Source organism: Eptatretus burgeri, chromosome 4, assembly GCF_056783735.1.
Source record: "Eptatretus burgeri isolate ZD-2024b chromosome 4, Ebu_testis_v1, whole genome shotgun sequence".
NCBI lineage: Eukaryota > Metazoa > Chordata > Myxini > Myxiniformes > Myxinidae > Eptatretus > Eptatretus burgeri.
Window position 1 is genome coordinate 71,501,737 of NC_140964.1, and position 20,000 is coordinate 71,521,736.

General features: G+C 42.3%; 1 protein-coding gene across 4 annotated transcripts in view; it reads left to right on the plus strand.

Moving 5' to 3' along the window:
- The window catches only part of LOC147028318 (SCO-spondin-like), a 431,359-nt gene that overhangs the window by 109,176 nt on the left and 302,183 nt on the right, over positions 1-20,000 (plus strand). For all 4 annotated transcript variants that reach the window (XR_015057517.1, XM_085878618.1, XM_085878617.1 and 1 more), the window contains exons 20-32: positions 156-339; positions 425-519; positions 902-1,158; positions 2,493-2,627; positions 5,349-5,551; positions 5,765-5,892; positions 5,984-6,093; positions 9,457-9,606; positions 9,907-10,000; positions 10,368-10,801; positions 11,107-11,346; positions 15,498-15,719; positions 19,345-19,581. Coding sequence is in view for 3 of the 4 variants with exons in the window: in XM_085878618.1 (XP_085734744.1) it covers positions 156-339; positions 425-519; positions 902-1,158; positions 2,493-2,627; positions 5,349-5,551; positions 5,765-5,892; positions 5,984-6,093; positions 9,457-9,606; positions 9,907-10,000; positions 10,368-10,801; positions 11,107-11,346; positions 15,498-15,719; positions 19,345-19,581 (2,489 nt within the window). In the remaining variant the exon portion in view is untranslated. The remainder of the gene's footprint in view (positions 1-155; positions 340-424; positions 520-901; positions 1,159-2,492; positions 2,628-5,348; positions 5,552-5,764; positions 5,893-5,983; positions 6,094-9,456; positions 9,607-9,906; positions 10,001-10,367; positions 10,802-11,106; positions 11,347-15,497; positions 15,720-19,344; positions 19,582-20,000) is intronic.

The following is a 20,000-nucleotide window of genomic DNA, read 5'->3' on the forward strand; positions in this document are numbered from 1 at the left end:
TCCCATTCTTGTTGGGGAAGATGGTCAAGCAATCCGGGTGGATGTATTGTTACCAGTTATTTTAACCTAAACCGTAGTAACCTTCTGTTTGGACCTGTTGTCTTTTCTGCTTTTTCATCTTCCTCTTCCTCATACTGTCTTCTTCTTCATGACAGTACTTGCAAAGCCGCAGCATGGGTATGCACCGACCAGCTTTGCCCTGACGTTACACACTGCCCAAACAACTTGCAGTGGCAGATGAGGGGATGCTTAGTGACCTGCGACTCACTCGACAGACCCTTAATCTGCTCTGAAGGTCGCTACCAAGGCTGCGTTTGTCCCAATGGCACTGTGCTTTTGGTAGGTTGTTGGAAGCAATTATTCGGATATATGTGTAGTTGGGGTAGTTGTCGTAGACAAAAAAGGTTTGCTTTGTTTCTTACAGGACGACAGTTGTGTGCCACCTTCTGAGTGTCCATGCCAGCACAATGGCCGAGAATATCCTTGCAATTCCACCATCCAAAAAGACTGCAATACTTGGTGAGGATCTGCAGCAATGTTTGTAGAGATTAATTAATGAATTATTACTGTTTTATTGTTTGGTCAAGCTTGTATGTAGTGGATGAGACTTGAGACATGTACTTGATTTGCGTACACGAATGTTGCAGTACTAGTGTGATTAGTAAACTCTACGCTCACAGATGAATGTTACTTTTTCCAGATGTCAAGACATATTATAGAACTGCTTGATGTCAGAATTGAAAAGATTTACTATACTCTCTACCAAGCATTATAGTGCACTCAGACGCATCTCAAAATATACCATATAGTTATGAAGATCAACCAAAGTGAGTGGATCAGTAGAGAGTTTGGGAAATTATCCTCATGAACAAGGTGATTGACCGATTATAAATACCTGCAGCACCTGCACTGAGCGGCGCTGGAAGTGCTCACGCCGTCGTTGTGCTGGGACTTGCTCAGCGACGGGTGAGGGTCATTTGGTGACCTTCGACGGGCATGCCTTCACACTGTCCGGGGGATGCAGCTATGTGTTGGCTCGTCATGCTGCTGGTCACTTCACTGTGGCAGCCGAGAGCGTACCATGTGGCACGGGTGGAATGGCATGCACGAAGGCGGTAACAGTGGCCATTGGGGGAAGCACTGTGCAATTGTTACGTGGTGAGACAATCGTGCAAACCTTCATTCATGACATAAATGAAAATATGTTGGACTGTACATTGAAAGAGATGGACATGAAAACAGAGTGAGGAACGACCAGGGCATTGTGAGAAATTGACAAGGAGAAGGAGTGAGGAGTGATTCAGATATACTAGACATTCACCAATTGGCAGACTTACACGTTTTTTGCTTAAAAATATGTCACAATTTTATAAATGAATAAAAAAACATTTTGTTCACTTCCTGATCATGCTCCAATGGTGGTGACTGAGTTTCATTTCAAGTCAATGGGTGATTTAACAAAAGACATTTACTTATCGATTCATTTACTCATTCATTTAAACCATTGCTTTATCAAACTAGAAGGGCACTCGGTGGAGCGCATACCTCCACCCCGTAATACCTGATCCACGAGAACATATCGGGCCCAATTAATACATTTTTGAAATATCATGCTATGTATCATTTTTGGCCCAATCTCTCAACGGTGAAGAATCGCTTTGAAAATTAAATAACTCTCGCATCCAGATCCGGATTCAGATCTTCGCCACAATCGAATCGGTTCTTCCTTGTCACACACCCAACGTGTCCATCAAGTTTCATCCAAATCCATCGACAACATTTTGAGATATCGTGCAATATATCAGTTTCGCCCGATCTCTCAATGGTGAAGAATCACTTTAAAAATTATAGTTGGCGGATCCGGATCCGGATCTTCAAAATCTAATCAGTTCTTCCTTGTCACACGCCCAACCTGTTCACAAAATTTTATCCAGATCCATCCACAACTTTTTTGAGATGTCCTTCCTGCACACAGACAAACAGACAAACAGGCACAAAGGGATGAAAACATAACCTCCTTCACCTTCGATTGCGGAGGTAATTATATTCCACTTTAGTCTTCAAGTCACATTGGCAGGTCTGGTTGACCTGGACATGAGAGCGAGCTGGGAATGAGAATGAATTAAACAAATGGCTTGAGGATTGCGAGTTGTGGAGATGAGAATCAATTAAAGAATGATGTGCGGATTGACATTACGGAGATAAATTGAAGTAAGGAATGACCTGAGGATTGTGAAGACCTGAGGATTGCGAAGCACAATTCTTATGTGGATCACTACCCAAAAGAGTGACATCAAAATAGATTGAGGAATTACATGAGAATTTGAAACTTTTGACGAAGCCGCACAATAAACAAAAAACTGAATATAGTGTGGTTTTAATATTACTGTATAATATATGTGGCCATACATGCATATAATGTTATAGTTTGTTTTTCCATTTTGGTTAATCTCCTCTTCTATTCCCAACCACTCTGATCGTGGCGTGCTCAGGACGAGAGCTGACGGTGAACGGAGCTCCGATTCGACCACCAAAGAGCTACGCCGGGATTGGCCTTAGCCTAAGAAAGGCTGGTCTGTTCGTGATATTCACCTCACGAGTTGGATTAACTCTCCTATGGGACGGAGGTGAATATGGTATTTTTGGTGCCGAGTAAATGCCATAACGTCATAATGCTCATGTTTCAGCACCAAACTCAGATTTACAACGAAGCAGGCGATGTTGCTCAATCCAAAAGGGAACATCCACTGCAATGATGAACACAAAACTTAATCTTCACAAGTTTCGACCCAATGTTACACGGCATAATACTGTTCTCAGCTTGTACTGAACTTCGCAGCTTGATGGAGTACTGCTCTCCCTGCTGGGCTAACTCCCATGCCTCACATCTTGCTCAGCTCGAGTCATGGAAACAAAGGACTTCACGTTTATTGCAATCTCCCATGATGAAGGCGAGTCTATGGGCTTATCACTTCACCATTGCAGACAGGTTGGTGGTCTCTCTGTCTTCTACCACCTCCTTTCTTCTCTTTCACCCTCTGTTCTTTCCCTTTTTTGTCACCACCAACTTTCCCCTTCCCCCCAAGGTTTCGGCAGGACTCACATGGTACGCCATCAACCCCCTTCTGGTGAAACTTCCGAAATCTAGGATCACTGCACACCTCCACTCATTTGTTCTTCTTTTTTTCCCAGGTGGGATTTAGTTCCACATCTTCTTCAATCTCATTCTTCCCTCCAGGTCTTCAACAAAGCTGTTCACCACCATCTCAGATCATCCCCCATCCGAATCATGATCTTTTCTACCCTCATTACCTTGTTAACCCCACCCAAATCTAATGTGTCCTCTGTGTTCAAGTTGTCCACCACACGCATGCATGTTTTGTGTCCTGTTTTTGTCTGTTACATCCTGATCCGTTCACTGTACGAGCTCTTCAAGGAGCCTCGACTCTGCATACCAAAAAAACAAGAAGAGGATTATTAAGAAAGTAGACTTTGGGAGGGGTTGCAAGACTGTCCTTTTGGAGAGAGAGAGAGATAGTGAGAGAGTGAGATTTGTCAGGGTTGAAAGACATTCCAAGTGCTTGACGAGCTTACGATTTTGTCAAGGTCTGAAAAGACGGAAGAGGCTGCAGAGTCGACCTGTCTGAAGGATGAGAGATATCATGGCAGAAGGTGGAGTCATCAGCAAATGGATAAGTAGGATTTTCCAGGGAGTCAGAGAGATCATTGATGAAAACCAGAAAAAGAACAGGGCCCAGAACGCTGCATTGGGCACTCCAGCCTTGACAGGGAGAGGAGATGAAAGGATTCCATTGTGTGCCACATGTTGGCAATGAGAGTAGAGGAAGTCAGTAATCCATGTGTGGAGTTGAATTTGGATGCCATCGGCAGAGAGTTTAGAGAGCAAGACAGGATGCCAGACTGTTAATATATGATCTTAAATTAATTATCTTCTTCGTGATAAAAGTGGCCTGAAAAAGTATTCACCCCCCCCCCTCCAAAGTTTACATATTTTAATGCCACCTGAGTTTATTCCATGATTCATATCAAACTTAATATATGGAATCTTCACAAACTGCTCCAAAGTTATAAAGCTGAAGAAACGAAAATGAAATGTGAATAAGTTCGATTAACAGAGATAATCAGATGATTCTCAGTTGCATAAGTATTCAAACCGTTTGCTTAATTAACCGTAAATCACTTCAGGAGCGAATTATTTGTTTGAAAGGTTATAAAATATGTGTAATATGTTTCACCTGTATGTAATCGGTGGATTAAATTAAAAATTAACCTTCCGCACGATCTAACTTGTTTTGAGGTGCAACTCATTTGGTCAACGAACAAGGCAAACATGAAGACCAAGGAGCTTTCCAAAGAAGTCAGACATGAAGTGGTGGAGAAGGACCGTTCAGGAGAGGGTTCCAAGAAGATTTCCAAGTCTCTCATTATCCCGTTGAATACGATGAAATCCATCATTAAGAAGTGGAAGATGTATCATACTACCCAGATCAGGTCATCCTTCCAAACTCAGCAACCGGGCAAGCAGGAAACTGGTTCGGGATGTCACTGCAAATCATCAATCAACAATATCCTGTTCCCTTCACAAAGCTGGCCTCCATGGACAGATGACAAGAAAGAAGCTATAACTGAGAAAGACACATCTAAAAGCTCATATGGAGTTTGCGAAAAAGCATCTTAATGATACCGCCGGCATGAGGAGAAACGTTTTGTCGTCAGACGAGACAAAAATTGAACTTTTTGGTCTAAATTGTTGAGACTGCAAGCCTAAAATGTTAGGTGCAGGCCGAACACTGCACATCACCCAGTCCAACACCATCTCGACTGGCAAGCAACTTTATCAGGATAGAAGGGAGAATGTGCATTGCGAATCCAGGAGAATGATTGATGAAAACCTTATTGAGTCAGCCATGAATCTGAAACTGGGTTGGAGATTCACATTTCAGCAGGACTATGATCCGAAGAACAAAGCTAAAGACTCACTGGAGTGGCTGGATAAGAAGAAAATAAATGTTATTGAGTGGCCCAGTGAAAGTCCTCACTTGAACCCAATTGAACATTTATGGTGAGACTTGAAGATTGCTCTCGCGTATTATGTGGATGACCGAATCTCGCAATATCTGACAGACAGACTCCCAAGCGTATGATGTGGATATTTTTGTTATTGTTATCATCTCGTTTTGCCAAATAACCAAACATTCAGGAAACTTTGATGAGTCGTACCATACACACATTCTCACAATGGCGGGATTGGCAGCACAAGGCTCATCTTATTAAACAAACCAGTTCATTCATTTGATTTGTGTGACCTATCCCTGCTCCCCTACCAGGCACGCGGGTTTACATCAAACTGGCACCTGAACACCAAGGCCAAGTTGGAGGCCTGTGTGGAAACTTTGACAACAATGCAGCTAATGACTTCATGAGTCGCCAGGGGGCTCTTGAGGCATCCGCAGAGCCCTTTGCTGACTCGTGGAGGCTCAGTCCAGCCTGTCCTGAAGCCAGTGGCCTTAAAATTGTCGACCCCTGCACTGTGAGTGGAATCTCCCTTTGACAAAGTTTGGCATCACACGGATGAAGTGCTTTCTACAAAAGATGGAATTGAGACACCAATGATTCTGCGCAAATAATTTGATGGACTTTTTTTCACATTCCTCAATTATAATACGAAAGCACTTTGTTCTCCAAGCTATCAGAAGCTTTTCCAAACATTTTTAATCTGATGAATTGTTCCCATGTTCTTCAGGCAAACCCCCATCGAGTCACTTGGGCACGCAAGCGCTGCAGCGTACTCTCTCAGGCACTCTTCACACCATGTCACGAGGCCGTACCCGTACGCCGGTACTACAGCTGGTGTGTGCACGACGCATGCGGGTGAGCAACAAGTCACTGCATGTTGTCTATAGGTTGTGCCTTCCCCAACGGATAGCACATAATGGATGTACTGGATGCATTTATTTTCCAGGTGCAATACAGGAGGTGATTGTGAATGTCTCTGTACCGCCATCGCCACCTATACGGAGGAATGCAACCGGCATGGTGTTTATATCCGCTGGAGATCACAGGGATTGTGCCGTATGTCAACACCTACAGTTGTGCCATCTGCAGTTGTTTACCGAAAGTTCATCTGTGTGTGTGTTGTAGCAAATTAGGATGACAATGAACTGCTTTCGTTCTCTAATGAATAAGGCTGTGGAGTATTTTGACTGATACTAGAGATAGTGCAAGGATTTTAGAAGGCACTGTTGTTGTTTTCAATTTTCAAAATGAGGACTTTGTACATTCAATTAAATATCCATCATGTCATGGTGTTAGGGACATGAAGCCAATTCTCTGGTCTTTTACGAGTTTATTCAAATTTTCCTCACTGTGCCAAATTATTTTACTTGTGCACTCAGTTCATTTATTCACGAGCAAATACAACCCGTCGCTTTGCTGATGGGAATATTAGGGGGGAGGTAGGGGGTTAAATGTTAGTTAATATATCGCTTCACTGACAGGAATATTAAGGCCCCACCGAACATCGTTATACAATGAGGAGGGGGGGGTGGGGAGTCGGATGAGGGTTGGGAGGAGGTAGGCATGAGGGGTGTCGTTCTCAACTGGCGTTTGGTGGTGGGACTTGTGGCGATGTGGGAGTGGGGGGTAGTGCATGATTGAACAAAATGGGGTATATTAAAACAGCATGTTAATACAGCATGCGGAAACCACCGAGAGATGTCCATGGGAGGGTAGGGGGTTTGTGAGGAGGTCATCATGAGGGGAGGGGAAAGGAAGGCAGCACTAGGGGAATTGGGAAGATAATGTGGTGTTAGGGGATGGGAAGGGAAGGCAGCATGAGGGGAAGGGAAGGCAGCATGAGGGAGCTGAAAGAAAGGCAGTATGAGGGGAAGGGAAGGTGGTGTGAGTGGAGAGGAAGGGAAGGCAGCGTGAGGGGAAGGGAAGGCAGCGTGATGGGAAGGGAAGGCAGTGTGAGGGGAATTGAGAAGAGAATGCAGTGTGAGGGGAGGGAAGGGAAGGGGATGTGAGTGGAGGGAAGGGAAGACAGTGCAAGAATGGAGGAAGGCAGCATGAGGGGAGGGGAAGGGAAGGCAGCGCTCGGGGAATTGGGAAGGGAAGGTGGCGTGAGGAGTGGGGAAGGGAAGGCAACATTGGGGGGGGGGAGGGTGGAAGGGAAAGGGAAGGGTGATAAAACGTGCCAAACAGCAACATCTTCTTAACTTTAGCTGTCGGATTGCCAACTCGTATTCTTCTTACCTTTAAATGTCAGATTGCCAACTCGTATTCTTCTTAACTTTAACTGTCGGATTGCCAACTCGTATTCTTCTTAACTTTAACTGTCGGATTGCCAACTCGTATTCTTCTTAACTTTAACTGTCGGAAAGCTAACTCGTATTCTTCTTAACTTTAACTGTCGGATTGCCAACTCGTATTCTTCTTAACTTTAACTGTCGGATTGCCAACTCATATTCTTCTTAACTTTAACTGTCGGAATGCCAACTCATATTCTTCTTAACTTTAACTGTCGGAATGCCAACTCGTATTCTTCTTAACTTTAACTGTCGGATTGCCAACTCGTATTCTTCTTAACTTTAGCTGACTGATTGCCAACTCGTATTCTTCTTAACTTTAGCTGTCGGATTGACAACGATTCTTCTAAACTTTAACTGTCGGATTGCCAACTCGTATTCTTCTTAACTTTAACTGTCGGATTGCCAACTCGTATTCTTCTTAACTTTAACTGTCGGATTGCCAACTCGTATTCTTCTTAACTTTAACTGTCGGATTGCCAACTCGTATTCTTCCGAACTTTTACTGTCGGAAAGCTAACTCATATTCTTCTTAACTTTAACTGTCCGATTCCCAACTTGTATTCTTCTTAACTTTAATTGTCGGATTGCCAACTCGTATTCTTCTTAACTTTAGCTGTCGGATTGACAACGAGTATTCTTCTAAACTTTAACTGTTGGATTGCCAACTCGTATTCTTCTTAACTTTAACTGTCGGATTGCCAACTCGTATTCTTCTTAACTTTAACTGTCAGATTGCCAACTCGTATTCTTCTTAACTTTAACTGTCCGATTCCCAACTCGTATTCTTCTTAACTTTATCTGTCGGATTGCCAACTCGTATTCTTCTTAACTTTAACTGTCGGATTGCCAACTCGAATTCTTCTAAACTTTGACTATCAGATTGCCAACTCGTATTCTTCTTTACTTTAACTGTCGGATTGACAACGAGTATTCTTCTTAACTTTAACTGTCCGATTCCCAACTCGTATTCTTCTTAACTTTATCTGTCGGATTGCCAACTCGTATTCTTCTTAACTTTAACTGTCGGATTGCCAACTCATATTCTTCTTGACTTTAACTGTCGGATTGCCAACTCCACTCTTGGTTTTCTAACTTCTTCCACTCTCATAGCCAATGTGTCACTCTCAGTGGAACCCTTTCATCTCTTCTCCCTGTCAAGGTTGGAGTACCCCAAGGCAGTGTTCTGGGCCCAGTCCTATTCCTGATCTTCATCAATGATCTCACTGACTTCAGAAAATCCTATTTATCTCTTTGCTGATGACTCAACTCTCTGCCATGACATCTCTCATCCTTCTGACAGACAGGCAGCAGCCTCTTCCCTCTCATCAGACCTTGACAAAAATCACAAACTCGTCAAACACGATTTTGCTTATGTATCCATATTGTCCACTCTTTGTGTTTTCCTTCACCCCTCATCATTATCTGCATCCCTTGTTTTTTCCATCTCAGACTGCTTTCTCCCTCTGCCCTGTTGTTCGCTTTGTTATGTTGTGTCCTGATTTGTTCGGTATCATCACTCTGCAACCAGCGTATACCATGTAAAAATAAATAAATAAATAATAATAATAATAAAACGCTGCCCCAGCATTCGCAGCATTTTCCAGGAACATTTCCCCTGTGAATGTCGTGGTCCGATAGTACATGGGATTATTGAAATTCTCTGGCCTCGACATCAAGCAAGGAAGCAGCACATAACCATTTTTAAGGTCTTTGGAGTGACTTGGCTCGGGTTCTAACCGCTGACCTCCCTGAATCAGGGCAGATGCTCTCACCATTATGCACCCGAGTCTCGTGACTTTAGGAGACTTCATGTACCAAACCTCCAACAGGATGTCAAATCTGTTTTATATAAATATTCTAGCACCACGGCGTTGTTCAAGTACATTATCCTACACTTCTCAGAACTAAAGGTTTCTTGAAGAATCAATATTATAATACTTATACTGTTGTTGCAATTCATGCAATAACAGTTTGGAATAATCTAAAGACTTTGGGATAATCAAAAGTGATACAAACCAAAGGCGGTTTAACTTGGGGTGACATTACTGTCACGATGTAGTAGAATGGTATAAATGTATCTTAAATGGCAAAACGTCCGAGTAATCTAATCCTGTGGCTTTAACAGCCATGCAGTGTGACAAAGGCCTGGTATACAAGTCCTGTGGACCTCCATGCCAGCCGACCTGCCGCACAATCGGTGATGACTCGTCTTCCCAGTGCGAGGACCTGCCCTGCACTGAAGGCTGCTTCTGTCCTGAGAACACCTTCCTGCATGGTACGATCCCTCTCAGCACTAACACATCACTAGCTCGAATAAGCAAAAAAACAAAAAAACGACAATGAACTTCTAAAGTATATTTTATGCACCTTTTATATTGAAAATCATAAGTGCATATGCAAAAGGTAAGTGTTGTGAAATGTCACCTTTGATGCATAAATATTAAATATATATATATATATATATATATATATATATATATATATATATGTATATATATACTGTATATTTAATCATGTTCTTACCTGTATAATATGAATGAAGTGAGATACAATGGTATTCTTTATCCCTTGGCAGACGATAGCTGCATCAGCCCAGATGACTGCACGTGTGCCCACAATGGTGTTGAGTATCCAGCAGGGACGCAGATTATTGAGGATTGTAGGAACTGGTGGGTCTGCATGGGTGCTACACTTCCACATACCCTGGTAGTTTTTCACCAGTTGCGTATGATGTGAAAAATTCACAGCTGAGGCTCGATGAACCCACCATTTTAACAATGCTTACGTGGTAATTGCATTCCAGTGAGGACGTTTTTGAAAGCGGTCTCACCTTTTCGATGCATCATGTTGACTTAAACCAAATATATCCATATTCTGACCAAGGTTGTGTCATGAATATCGTGATAAACATCAGGGCACTTCGTTTCACCAGTTTTTGAAGTCAGACTTATTGTTGATTTTAGCCTTTGCTAACATGTGACCCTTGTTATTGCTGCCACTACATTATAATAATCCTTCTCTTCCCGCTTCCCTAAGCACATGTGAAAGAGCCTTATGGGCCTGTGATGGTGTCCCTTGTGGAGGTTATGCTGCAACGTGCTCTCCAAACGAATTCCGCTGCAAGTCCTCAGGTCGCTGTATCCCTGCAGCTTGGACCTGTGATAACCAGGATGATTGTGGTGATGGTTCTGATGAACAGTACTGCCCACTGCCGACGATGAAACCGTTGTGTGGCCCTGGACTTTTATTCTGCCACGAAGGCCGCTGTCTTCCCCCAGCACTCTTATGCGATGGCACGGCCGACTGCAAGGATGGGTCTGATGAGCAAGATTGCGTGTACCCAACCCGTGGACATAGACCGCCGTGTGCTCCTGGACAGTTCTCCTGTACCACCGGCCATTGCATACCAAACAGTCTTGTCTGTGATGGGAAGAATGATTGTGGCTTTGATGATCTTTCTGATGAAGCTGGTATGATTTTTAATTTTGTTTCCCTCCATGTTTTACCTAACTTTTTTCTTTTCTTAGTTCTATCTCACCTTTGACAAACTGCTGAGGATTTAAATAAACAAAAATCAACACCAAATTTATTAATCGTCTGACAATACTTGACATTCAGATTTTCCATGTTGAACTGCCAATGATTTATTCATCATACAAAATAACTCGAGCATGAGCATTTTCAACAAATTATTCTGAAATTTAATGGGTTTTTTTTTTTGCCTTTGTGCAGAATGGATACTCACATGACTTTGATGACTCGTGTCACTTTCCAGATTGTGGCTCACCCTGCAACCGCAGTGAATTTGGCTGTAGGGATGGCCCTTGTGTGTTATATGTCCGGCGCTGTGATGGAAACACAGACTGCCGGGATGGCAGCGATGAGACAGACTGCGTCTGTCGTTCAGGCTGGCTCCAGTGTCCAGAGGGCTCTTGCATCATGCCGGACAGGATATGCGATGGCCGAGATGACTGTCAGGATGGTGTGGATGAGATGATTTGCAAGCAACTACCTGGTGAGTGATTTGTGTAGATTGGCAATCACAATTTTGATCTTGGGCTCTGTCGCAAATCTATGTGCTCTCTCTCTCTCTCTCTCTCTTTTCCAGCGAGGTCTGAAATAGTGAAGGCTACATTTGCAGTAACTCGACTCACGAGCATCGTCCACTGGCTGAATCAAATCCATTTAAAATCCATCAAACCCGTCTGATCCTTCTGATTTGAGATGCTCTTGATGAGAAACCTGGAGTTTGGTTGTAGTTTGAACTCCTTCATAATTTGCCTGTAATTAGTTCGATTTGGCTCACAGAACAATTTACATCATTGGACTCTATCTCAAGATTTTTTTAGAGTAGTTTTCCAGCTTTTTCACAAATCCTCATGGCAAAAATGTCTATCTTTCTGGAAGCTGGTTTTATGAAATATAAACTCTGGAGAGAAACTGTCAGGTACAGTTCGAGAAAATACAACTGAGAAAGCCTGAGTGATTCGGCAGCTATTGTCCTATTTGATTCAGCCACAGTTCCAATTGCCCCAAGACTTCTCCTGCATGATATCTACTGCCTGTAAATTTCATATGCTGTGTGATCCAGCCCATAAGATGACATCATGCCTCCAGAGCCTTACTGCCAACCTTACAGGGTGGGCTTTGATGTTGTTGAAAAAATAAAATCTTTGTCCAAGGCTCATAGAGAAGCTGTAAACACAAGTCACTCACACACATGGAGACAAATACTTGAGACCACACCAGACTTGACTTCAGACAAATACAGCACCACTGAGCTTGGGGGAAGTGGTGTTAATTCCGAAATCACTCAGTGTACCAGCAACACGATCTTTGTGACGTCACTTTTCTCTCTGTGCTCAGCAGGGCAATTAAGAAGAAATTTCCTCTTTCCCACATCGATGCCAACCAATGGGGTACAACCCCCATATTTTATCTTTTAAATGCTGAGTGTCAAACAATGAAGCAGCATGTATCATTTTTAATGGCTTTTGTATGACATAGTCACACTCAGTATTGAACCACCGACCTCCCAAACTTTGAAGTATTATGCCACCGAATCATCTGAATATACCATGTCGGATAAAATGAGGGGCATTGGAAAAGTTATACCAACGAGATGCATTCTCACAATCGTCCAACACAACAGCATTTTTATTTTTATTTTATACTATCAAATACAACCCGTCGCTTCGCTGATGGGGGGGGGGGGGAATATTAAGGAGGGGGTTGAGAGAGGAGGAAGGAGGGAGGGGAAGCTTGGAAGTATGGGTGGGGTGGGGAGAGCTATGCCTCACCAAACATTGCTATACCGTGGGAGGAAAGGATGTGAGGAGGGGGTGAGAGAGAGAGAAAGAGGAGTTTGAAAAAAAAGGAGAGAAAGGTGAGGGGTGGAGGTGGGGTTCGTAAAGAGAATGATATGTTTTGCTTAATGACCGACCACACACAAAAATAAACTCATGTCAGAACAGCTGTACACACAATGACACAACAGAGTTTATAATGTAATCCGCTGGCACATCGGCAAAATCTTTGATGTCCCAGTTCCATAATATTTGTGGGAACATGAACCAAAAGTAATCACTGAAAATATTGAAGTACCTGCCGCTCATGTACGACCTAATGATCCCATCGAGTGTGAACATCGAAAACAAAAATTGCAACCAGATATCATACTGAGATACAAAAAAGAGAAGAAGGCATTGCTAAGTGAGGTGTTGATACCAGCGATTTTGGACCAAACGATGCAGAAATCAAGAAAATGATCAAACACCAAGACCTCAAGAATGAAGTGAAAAGATCCTGGAAGCTGAAGAATGCCAAAGTTGTACCAGTGATAGTTGGAGTGACAGGAATGATGACAAAGAACCTCACAGAGATATTAAAAACTATCCCTGGGAATATTACGATGAACGAACTCCAGTTGGAAGCTGTCCTGGGCACAGTAACGATCGTGAACAGAGCCCTCAGCACAAAACTTTGACAACAGAAAACTTCACAGCTTGGTCCATGAATCGTGACCCCTTACTGAAATGAAGGTGAAAACTTTGAGCCCACCCTGGGAGGACTCCATTCCACATTCTGGAACCCACATTTGTAGATACCAATCAACGAGAGACACACACACACACACACACACACACACACACACACACACACACACACACACACACACACACCAACAATTTTTCGGGAATGGGCAGGTTGGAGTCAGTGGTTACTGGCTGCAGTACGTACTGCATACAACCCAGAAACCTTGAGTAGCTTTCACCGAAAAACAATGTTTTATATATATATATATGTATATATATATGTATATATATATGTATATATATATGTATATATATATATATATGTATATATATATATATATATATATGTATATATATATATATATATATATATATATATATATATATATATATATATATATATACGTATATATATATACACATACACATACACATACACATACACATACACATACACATACACATACACATACACATACACATACACATACACATACACATACACATACACATACACATACACATACACATACACATACACATACACATACATACGTATATACGTATATACGTATACACGTATACACGTATACACGTATACACGTATACACGTATACACGTATACACATACATATATATATATATATATATATATATATATATATATATATATATATATATATATGTATGTTTCAGAGAGATCTTCACAAACATTATTATTTATAAACAGCTGCGTGTGATGGGTGGAAAAAAAATTGGCTCGGTAATTCAGAAAACACGTGAATACAGCAAACGGCTCAGAAATTAGGCGTTATCAAATATATTTTGCTTTGAAACTCACAAAGAGAAACATATATCCTTTGAAAAGCAAATCCGATAACCAAATGCTTTAGAAACAGGTGTGAGGACAAAGGAAAACCTGATAGAACCCCCATAAGATATGGGATGAAACTTTGCCACCACAGCACCTGCAACAGTTCATGGCATGTCCACACAACCAAGGAGAATCTGTACAAATCCAAATCTACCCATATGTACCACGTCAGTGTGTGCTGCATACCTACCTCTACCTGGTAGTAACTGTCCACTGCACATCCCGATCAGGACATGGACTGTACTGTACAGCTCGATAAGTGGCTGAAGCACTCAAGCACTCCAACGGAATGCCTGGCTTGGCAAGCCATTACCAATTGTCATCGATACAACGATGCACCCGGAAACTCCTGTGCAATGTCCAAATTGGAGAAATTAACACTTTTTTTTGGAGTTGGAAGTGCTGGCATTTTTAAATCGAGAGCTTACGTTTTGTAATAATGCTTAGTTTAAGACATTCTCTCGGTTATTCATATTCACAAATTAAATAAAGCCACAGACACTGTCGTCTCCAGGCGTTTATAAGCACCGCAACATCCCCAGTGATTCGTAGCTATGACGTCCAGCCATTCGATAATATGAGTGAGGAAAGTGAAAAATAATAACTATCTTTAAGAAATTGTTCTGGCCTTTTCCAAATCAAAGCATGGTTCAGCAGGCCAAAAAACATGGCAGCTTCAGGTCTCAGCGAGGTTACCTGGATACGCCTTCAGACCCCAAAGAGAGCAGTGAGCGAGGATGCGTCTGGAAAAGGATATAATTCAATAAGGACGTTAATTATCTTCAAGAGGGGTGTTCTAATTAACCCAAATGCTCAATTTTCAGTCATGCACTTCCTTGGAGTTTTCTTAGTATGCATGCAAAGTTTCAGGCTCCCAAGTTTTATGGTTTTAGGGTTACAGAAGGTTAGGGTTTAGGGTTCTGGTTATATGGTTTTAGGGTTATGGATTATATGTATATATATATATATATATATATATATATATATATATATATATATATATATATATGTATTCTGAATTGTATACTAATATCGGGGGGGGGGGGGGGGAATGAAATATGTCGACATGTCTTGGACTATTGCGAGTACTTTGCTCATATAACTATTTGAATGCCCCTTGTAAAAGGAATTGCTCCTGATATTGAAAGGAATTTCATTAAAAAAGATTTCATGAAAAAAAAAAATGAAAATACATTTCACTTAAAAACCTATTCACCTGCTCACTCCTCTGCCCTGTGCTTCCTCTCTTCGGATCAGTCACATGTGGACCGGCACAATTTGCATGTGACCAAGGGTCATGCGTCTCTTCGAGCAAAGTCTGTGATGGTGCAGCAGATTGTCCCACTGGCGAAGATGAAGACCATAGGAATTGCCATGGTGTGGGCGTGTCATATCCAACACCCGTGGTTCCTGTGCAGTGGCATCCCACCCTTCCTCATCCAGGCTTGCCACCAATTCATGGAACAAAGAAACCCACGGGTGAGTTTATCTCTCCATTAAGCAAATGTTAATTTGCGTATTGAGCTTATCGTTGAGGCGGTCCTTGAGAACGTTTCTCACAATCGAGATGTATGATCCGTTTTTGTTTATCAGTGGAGACTCCAATGCCCATCTCTTTTTCAGTCCTCATGACAGGTTTGAAATGCAAAGGGCACACGAGATGAGAGCACCCAAGTTATTTATCCTAACATTGATGAATGCAGACAAGGTGGTGGTCAGCTAAAAGAAAGAGGAGCAAAAGAAATCCCTCTCCATCTTTGTCTGCACAAGCGTGCCAAAACTTTTTTTTTATCTTCACTTTTGAACTGAATGTGCATTTCTGGCAGTTGAATTTTGTGTCTGAAGTCATGTGGTTTCATGTAAAGCTTTCCTTCTGGTTGTGCTTGCCAAATATGAGTCGGTGTCTAAAGAACCTTGATGGCAGAAACCATTAACCCAGGCTTTTGGTGTGTGTGTGTGTGTGTGTGTGTGTGTGTGTGTGTGTGTGTGTGTGTGTGTGTGTGTGTGTGTGTGTGTGTGTGTGTGTGTGTGTGTGTGTGTGTGGTGTGTTTTGAATAGTGATCCAAGGGTAATATAGGAGATTGTTAACACACTGCATGCTGGCTGAGGATATTAGGAGACATCATTGTACTTTGATGTGAATAACAAAGATGTTCTAATATAACTCGGAACAATACCCATCCCAAGTGACAGGAAAAGCTGGCAAAAGTATCCGTCCCCAGTGACGGGAAAAGTTGAAGTTAATCTTTCAATTTAAATAATATTTCATGGACTGTAAAAAGGTCAATTGTGTTGCACTCTTGGTTTCACTCAGAAGCAAAGCTCTGAACTACTTATACCACCCACCACAAAATTGTGGTGAAACATTGGGTGGCGGTGGTTGGATTTGTCCAAAAAGAGGGCAAAATATCCTGGTTGTGAGATAAAATTTGGCATCAACATTACTCATGCCTGTTCTCCCATTATTTCAAAAATGAATGTTGAGCTTTTCAAATGCAGCACCGGAAGCGGCCGCCATAAACGGGAGACAGACGAACGCATGGACAGACACCATGATTCACAATCTATAATAGACAACTTCCCTTCCAATGAACTTCAACACAGAAAGAGACCTTTCGGCCCATCAAGTCTGTGCAGTGGTTGTCAACCTACGGCATTTTTGTATACAGAGTCGAGACTCTTGGCAGGGCTCGAACACGAAACAGATCATGACACATCAGGACAAAAGGAACAGTTGATAGTGTGGGGACACCAACAGTGGCGTTGAAGGACAAAATAGAGGGAGAAAAGGAGAAGATAGAGGGAGGGTACGTGTAATTGGGTGGACAGGAAGGATACAGAAGGAAACTTCTCTCACCACCCCAATCCTCCCTTTCTCTTCCTCCCTTTCTCTTCCTCTCTCTCTCTCTCTCTCTCTCTCTCTCTCTCTCTCTCTCTCTCTCTCTCTCTCTCTCTCTCTCTCTCTCTCTCTCTCTCTCTCTCTCTCTCTCTCTCTCTCTCTCTATCACTCTGTCTCTCTATCTCTCTATCTCTCTCTCTCTCTATCTCTCTATCTCTCTATCTCTCTATCTCTCTATCTCTCTATCTCTCTATCTCTCTATCTCTCTATCTCTCTATCTCTCTATCTCTATCTCTCCCCCCTTTCCCCCCTCTCTCCCACTACTCCCTCTATATGTCCATGCTCTATCGTTTTTAAACGGCTTTAATTTCCTTAACAGTTTTTTTTTTTCACTTTCATTATTCAGTTGTTCCTATTATTTGTAATCCGATGCACCATATCTGTTACTGAGCGTCTGTGCCGCCAAAGCAGTTTCTCTGAGCAAGGTTATATACTGGGTCAGTTGCCATTGCTTTCCGAGCAGTAGTTAGTGCAGGAATGTGTAAGTTGGTCACAATGCTGGTAATAGCTCACCCACTCTTCGTGAAGGACGCTGTTGGATTTTTAACATCCAACAACGAATGTCGGACGACAGGACACCCAGTTTGACGTCCATCGGAGGAACGACACATATTGATGATTCACCCAGTCTGTGACACAATGGGATGACATTTTATAGCTGGACCGAGATTCAAACCCAGGCTTGACAACTTGGAGGTGAGTGTGGGTACCTCAAGGTCATACTTTTGGCCGACGTTGTATCTTAATTCACTGTTAGTAAACAAACTGCGATTCCATATTCCATGGACTGCTAGAGTACCTGCCCTTCGGGCAATTTTGTTCCAAGCATGCAACACGTTCTTCTGATACATACCTTTATTTGGGTGCTGTATGGGCAACTGACTGCTCTGTAGAGGCCAAAAAAACAAACCTGGGTTATGTGCATGAAGCAAAAACATACCTACTGCTTATAATTCAAAACACCTCACTGCACTGGAAAACGTTGGGACAGGAACACTGTACTGTAAATGGTTGAGACTTGTAATACCCTCCCCCGCCTGGAGGCGGCGCTACACGATACACATTTACATAGATAATTTGCATCACCCCAACCTCTGAAATATAAAAACACTCCTATACATTATTTGAGGTGATGCTGATCCCATATAATACGTCTGCAGCCCAGAACTGTAGAAGGAGTAGCACGACAAACAAACACACAAGCACTGGTCCGTGAATTATATTGTAAGGACACATTAAAAATGTACATGTAATAAAAGTAGAATCCAAATCCAGAAAGATCACGACTGGTGTGCCTCGTCGGTATAAAATAAAATCAGACGTACAATAATTACCTTTGAAAGAGTGAAAAAAATGAATTTTGGAGCCAAAACCATGCCATGCAGAGCCTATTATTTAATTATATTGGGTTTGAAAAAAAATCGATCTTTCTTTATTTATTTTTCCGATTTCACTGGATGTTGACATAATTATTCAGGCCACGAGTTCCGATTGTCAAATATGGTATCAGATTTTTAATATCAGCTTTTAGTAAGCCAACACGATACATTATTCAGTCTTGCCAGGAGCCAATCACATTGCACATAGCCTCACACAACCAACCAGGGTAATCCGTGACCTCGAACAGACGAACAGACAGCCATTTCTGTCACATATTTATTATGAGTTCTCTTCCAAGGATCTAAAAACGCTGGAGGAGGCCATTCGGCACATCAATGCTTGGCTATTATTACCGAGTTATGGTTATTTATCTCACTCTATCCTTTTTAAATACCAGTGGTTTGCCATTGCCTTCCAGCATTGTTTCATGTTTGTCCAAACTTTATCCTTTTAAATGCTGAGCGTCAAGCACAAGGAAGCAGCATGTGCCACTTTTAAAGTCTTTGGTATGATTCAGCCGAGGTTCGATCCGCCATCCTCCCCGAATCAGATCGGACATCCTAAGCATTACACCACCGAGGCTGGTATAATATGAGTCGACAATGAGAAAATCAACACAGCGTGTGCCATTTGAACCTGGGGCATTCGCTCAGATGGGAGCACTAAACATGCCAGCAAAACTGAAAGTTGAGCTTTTTGAGGAAGTTATATTCTTGTTTTGAATCGCATTCGCAGTCATGTTTTATCGAACAGTGTGTTAATTGCTAATCATTTAGACATGATTGGTGAACGGATTGTGTTAATGAACTCTTTATTTTTGTGCAGGCGGTCCTTGCAGCCCATACGAATTTGCTTGCTCTTCTGGCGGCTGTACTCCAGTGGCGTGGCGCTGTGATGGCGAGAGCGATTGCAGGGACAGCAGTGACGAAGTCGGCTGTGGGACTGCCTGTCCTCTGGGTCAGGTGCCGTGTCTCCGTGGAGGTCAGTGTGTGCAGTACGGGGAGCTCTGCGATGGCATCCCCCACTGCTTTGACCTATCCGATGAGAGCACAGAAAATTGTGGTGAGATTTGCACACAGCAAGGGTGTGGTTGGATATGATTTCAAAGGGATGCTTGTCATTTGTCAAAGGGGATGCAGCACTCACCTTTGTAAAATTTATGTGTTTGAGAAAATTGCATCACATTATAGGTCACCATAGATGTGAGAAAGAGCAAATATGATTATAGTATACAAGCAAACACGTTTTCCTACTTAAATTATTGAGACAGCTGTCTCACGTAATATGGACGGCATTTTCTCAAAATGACTACAGCGTGATTTCTCCAGTTACATCCACCAGCAAATCACCAGTAAACCCCTCGGACATGATAAATAGAGGTGGAAGATCGAATGTATCAGTTTACTGATTTATAATCAGCTCCCAACTCATGATGAGCTCCAAAATGTGAAAGTTAGCTTTGGATGCTTTCCTTCTGGATC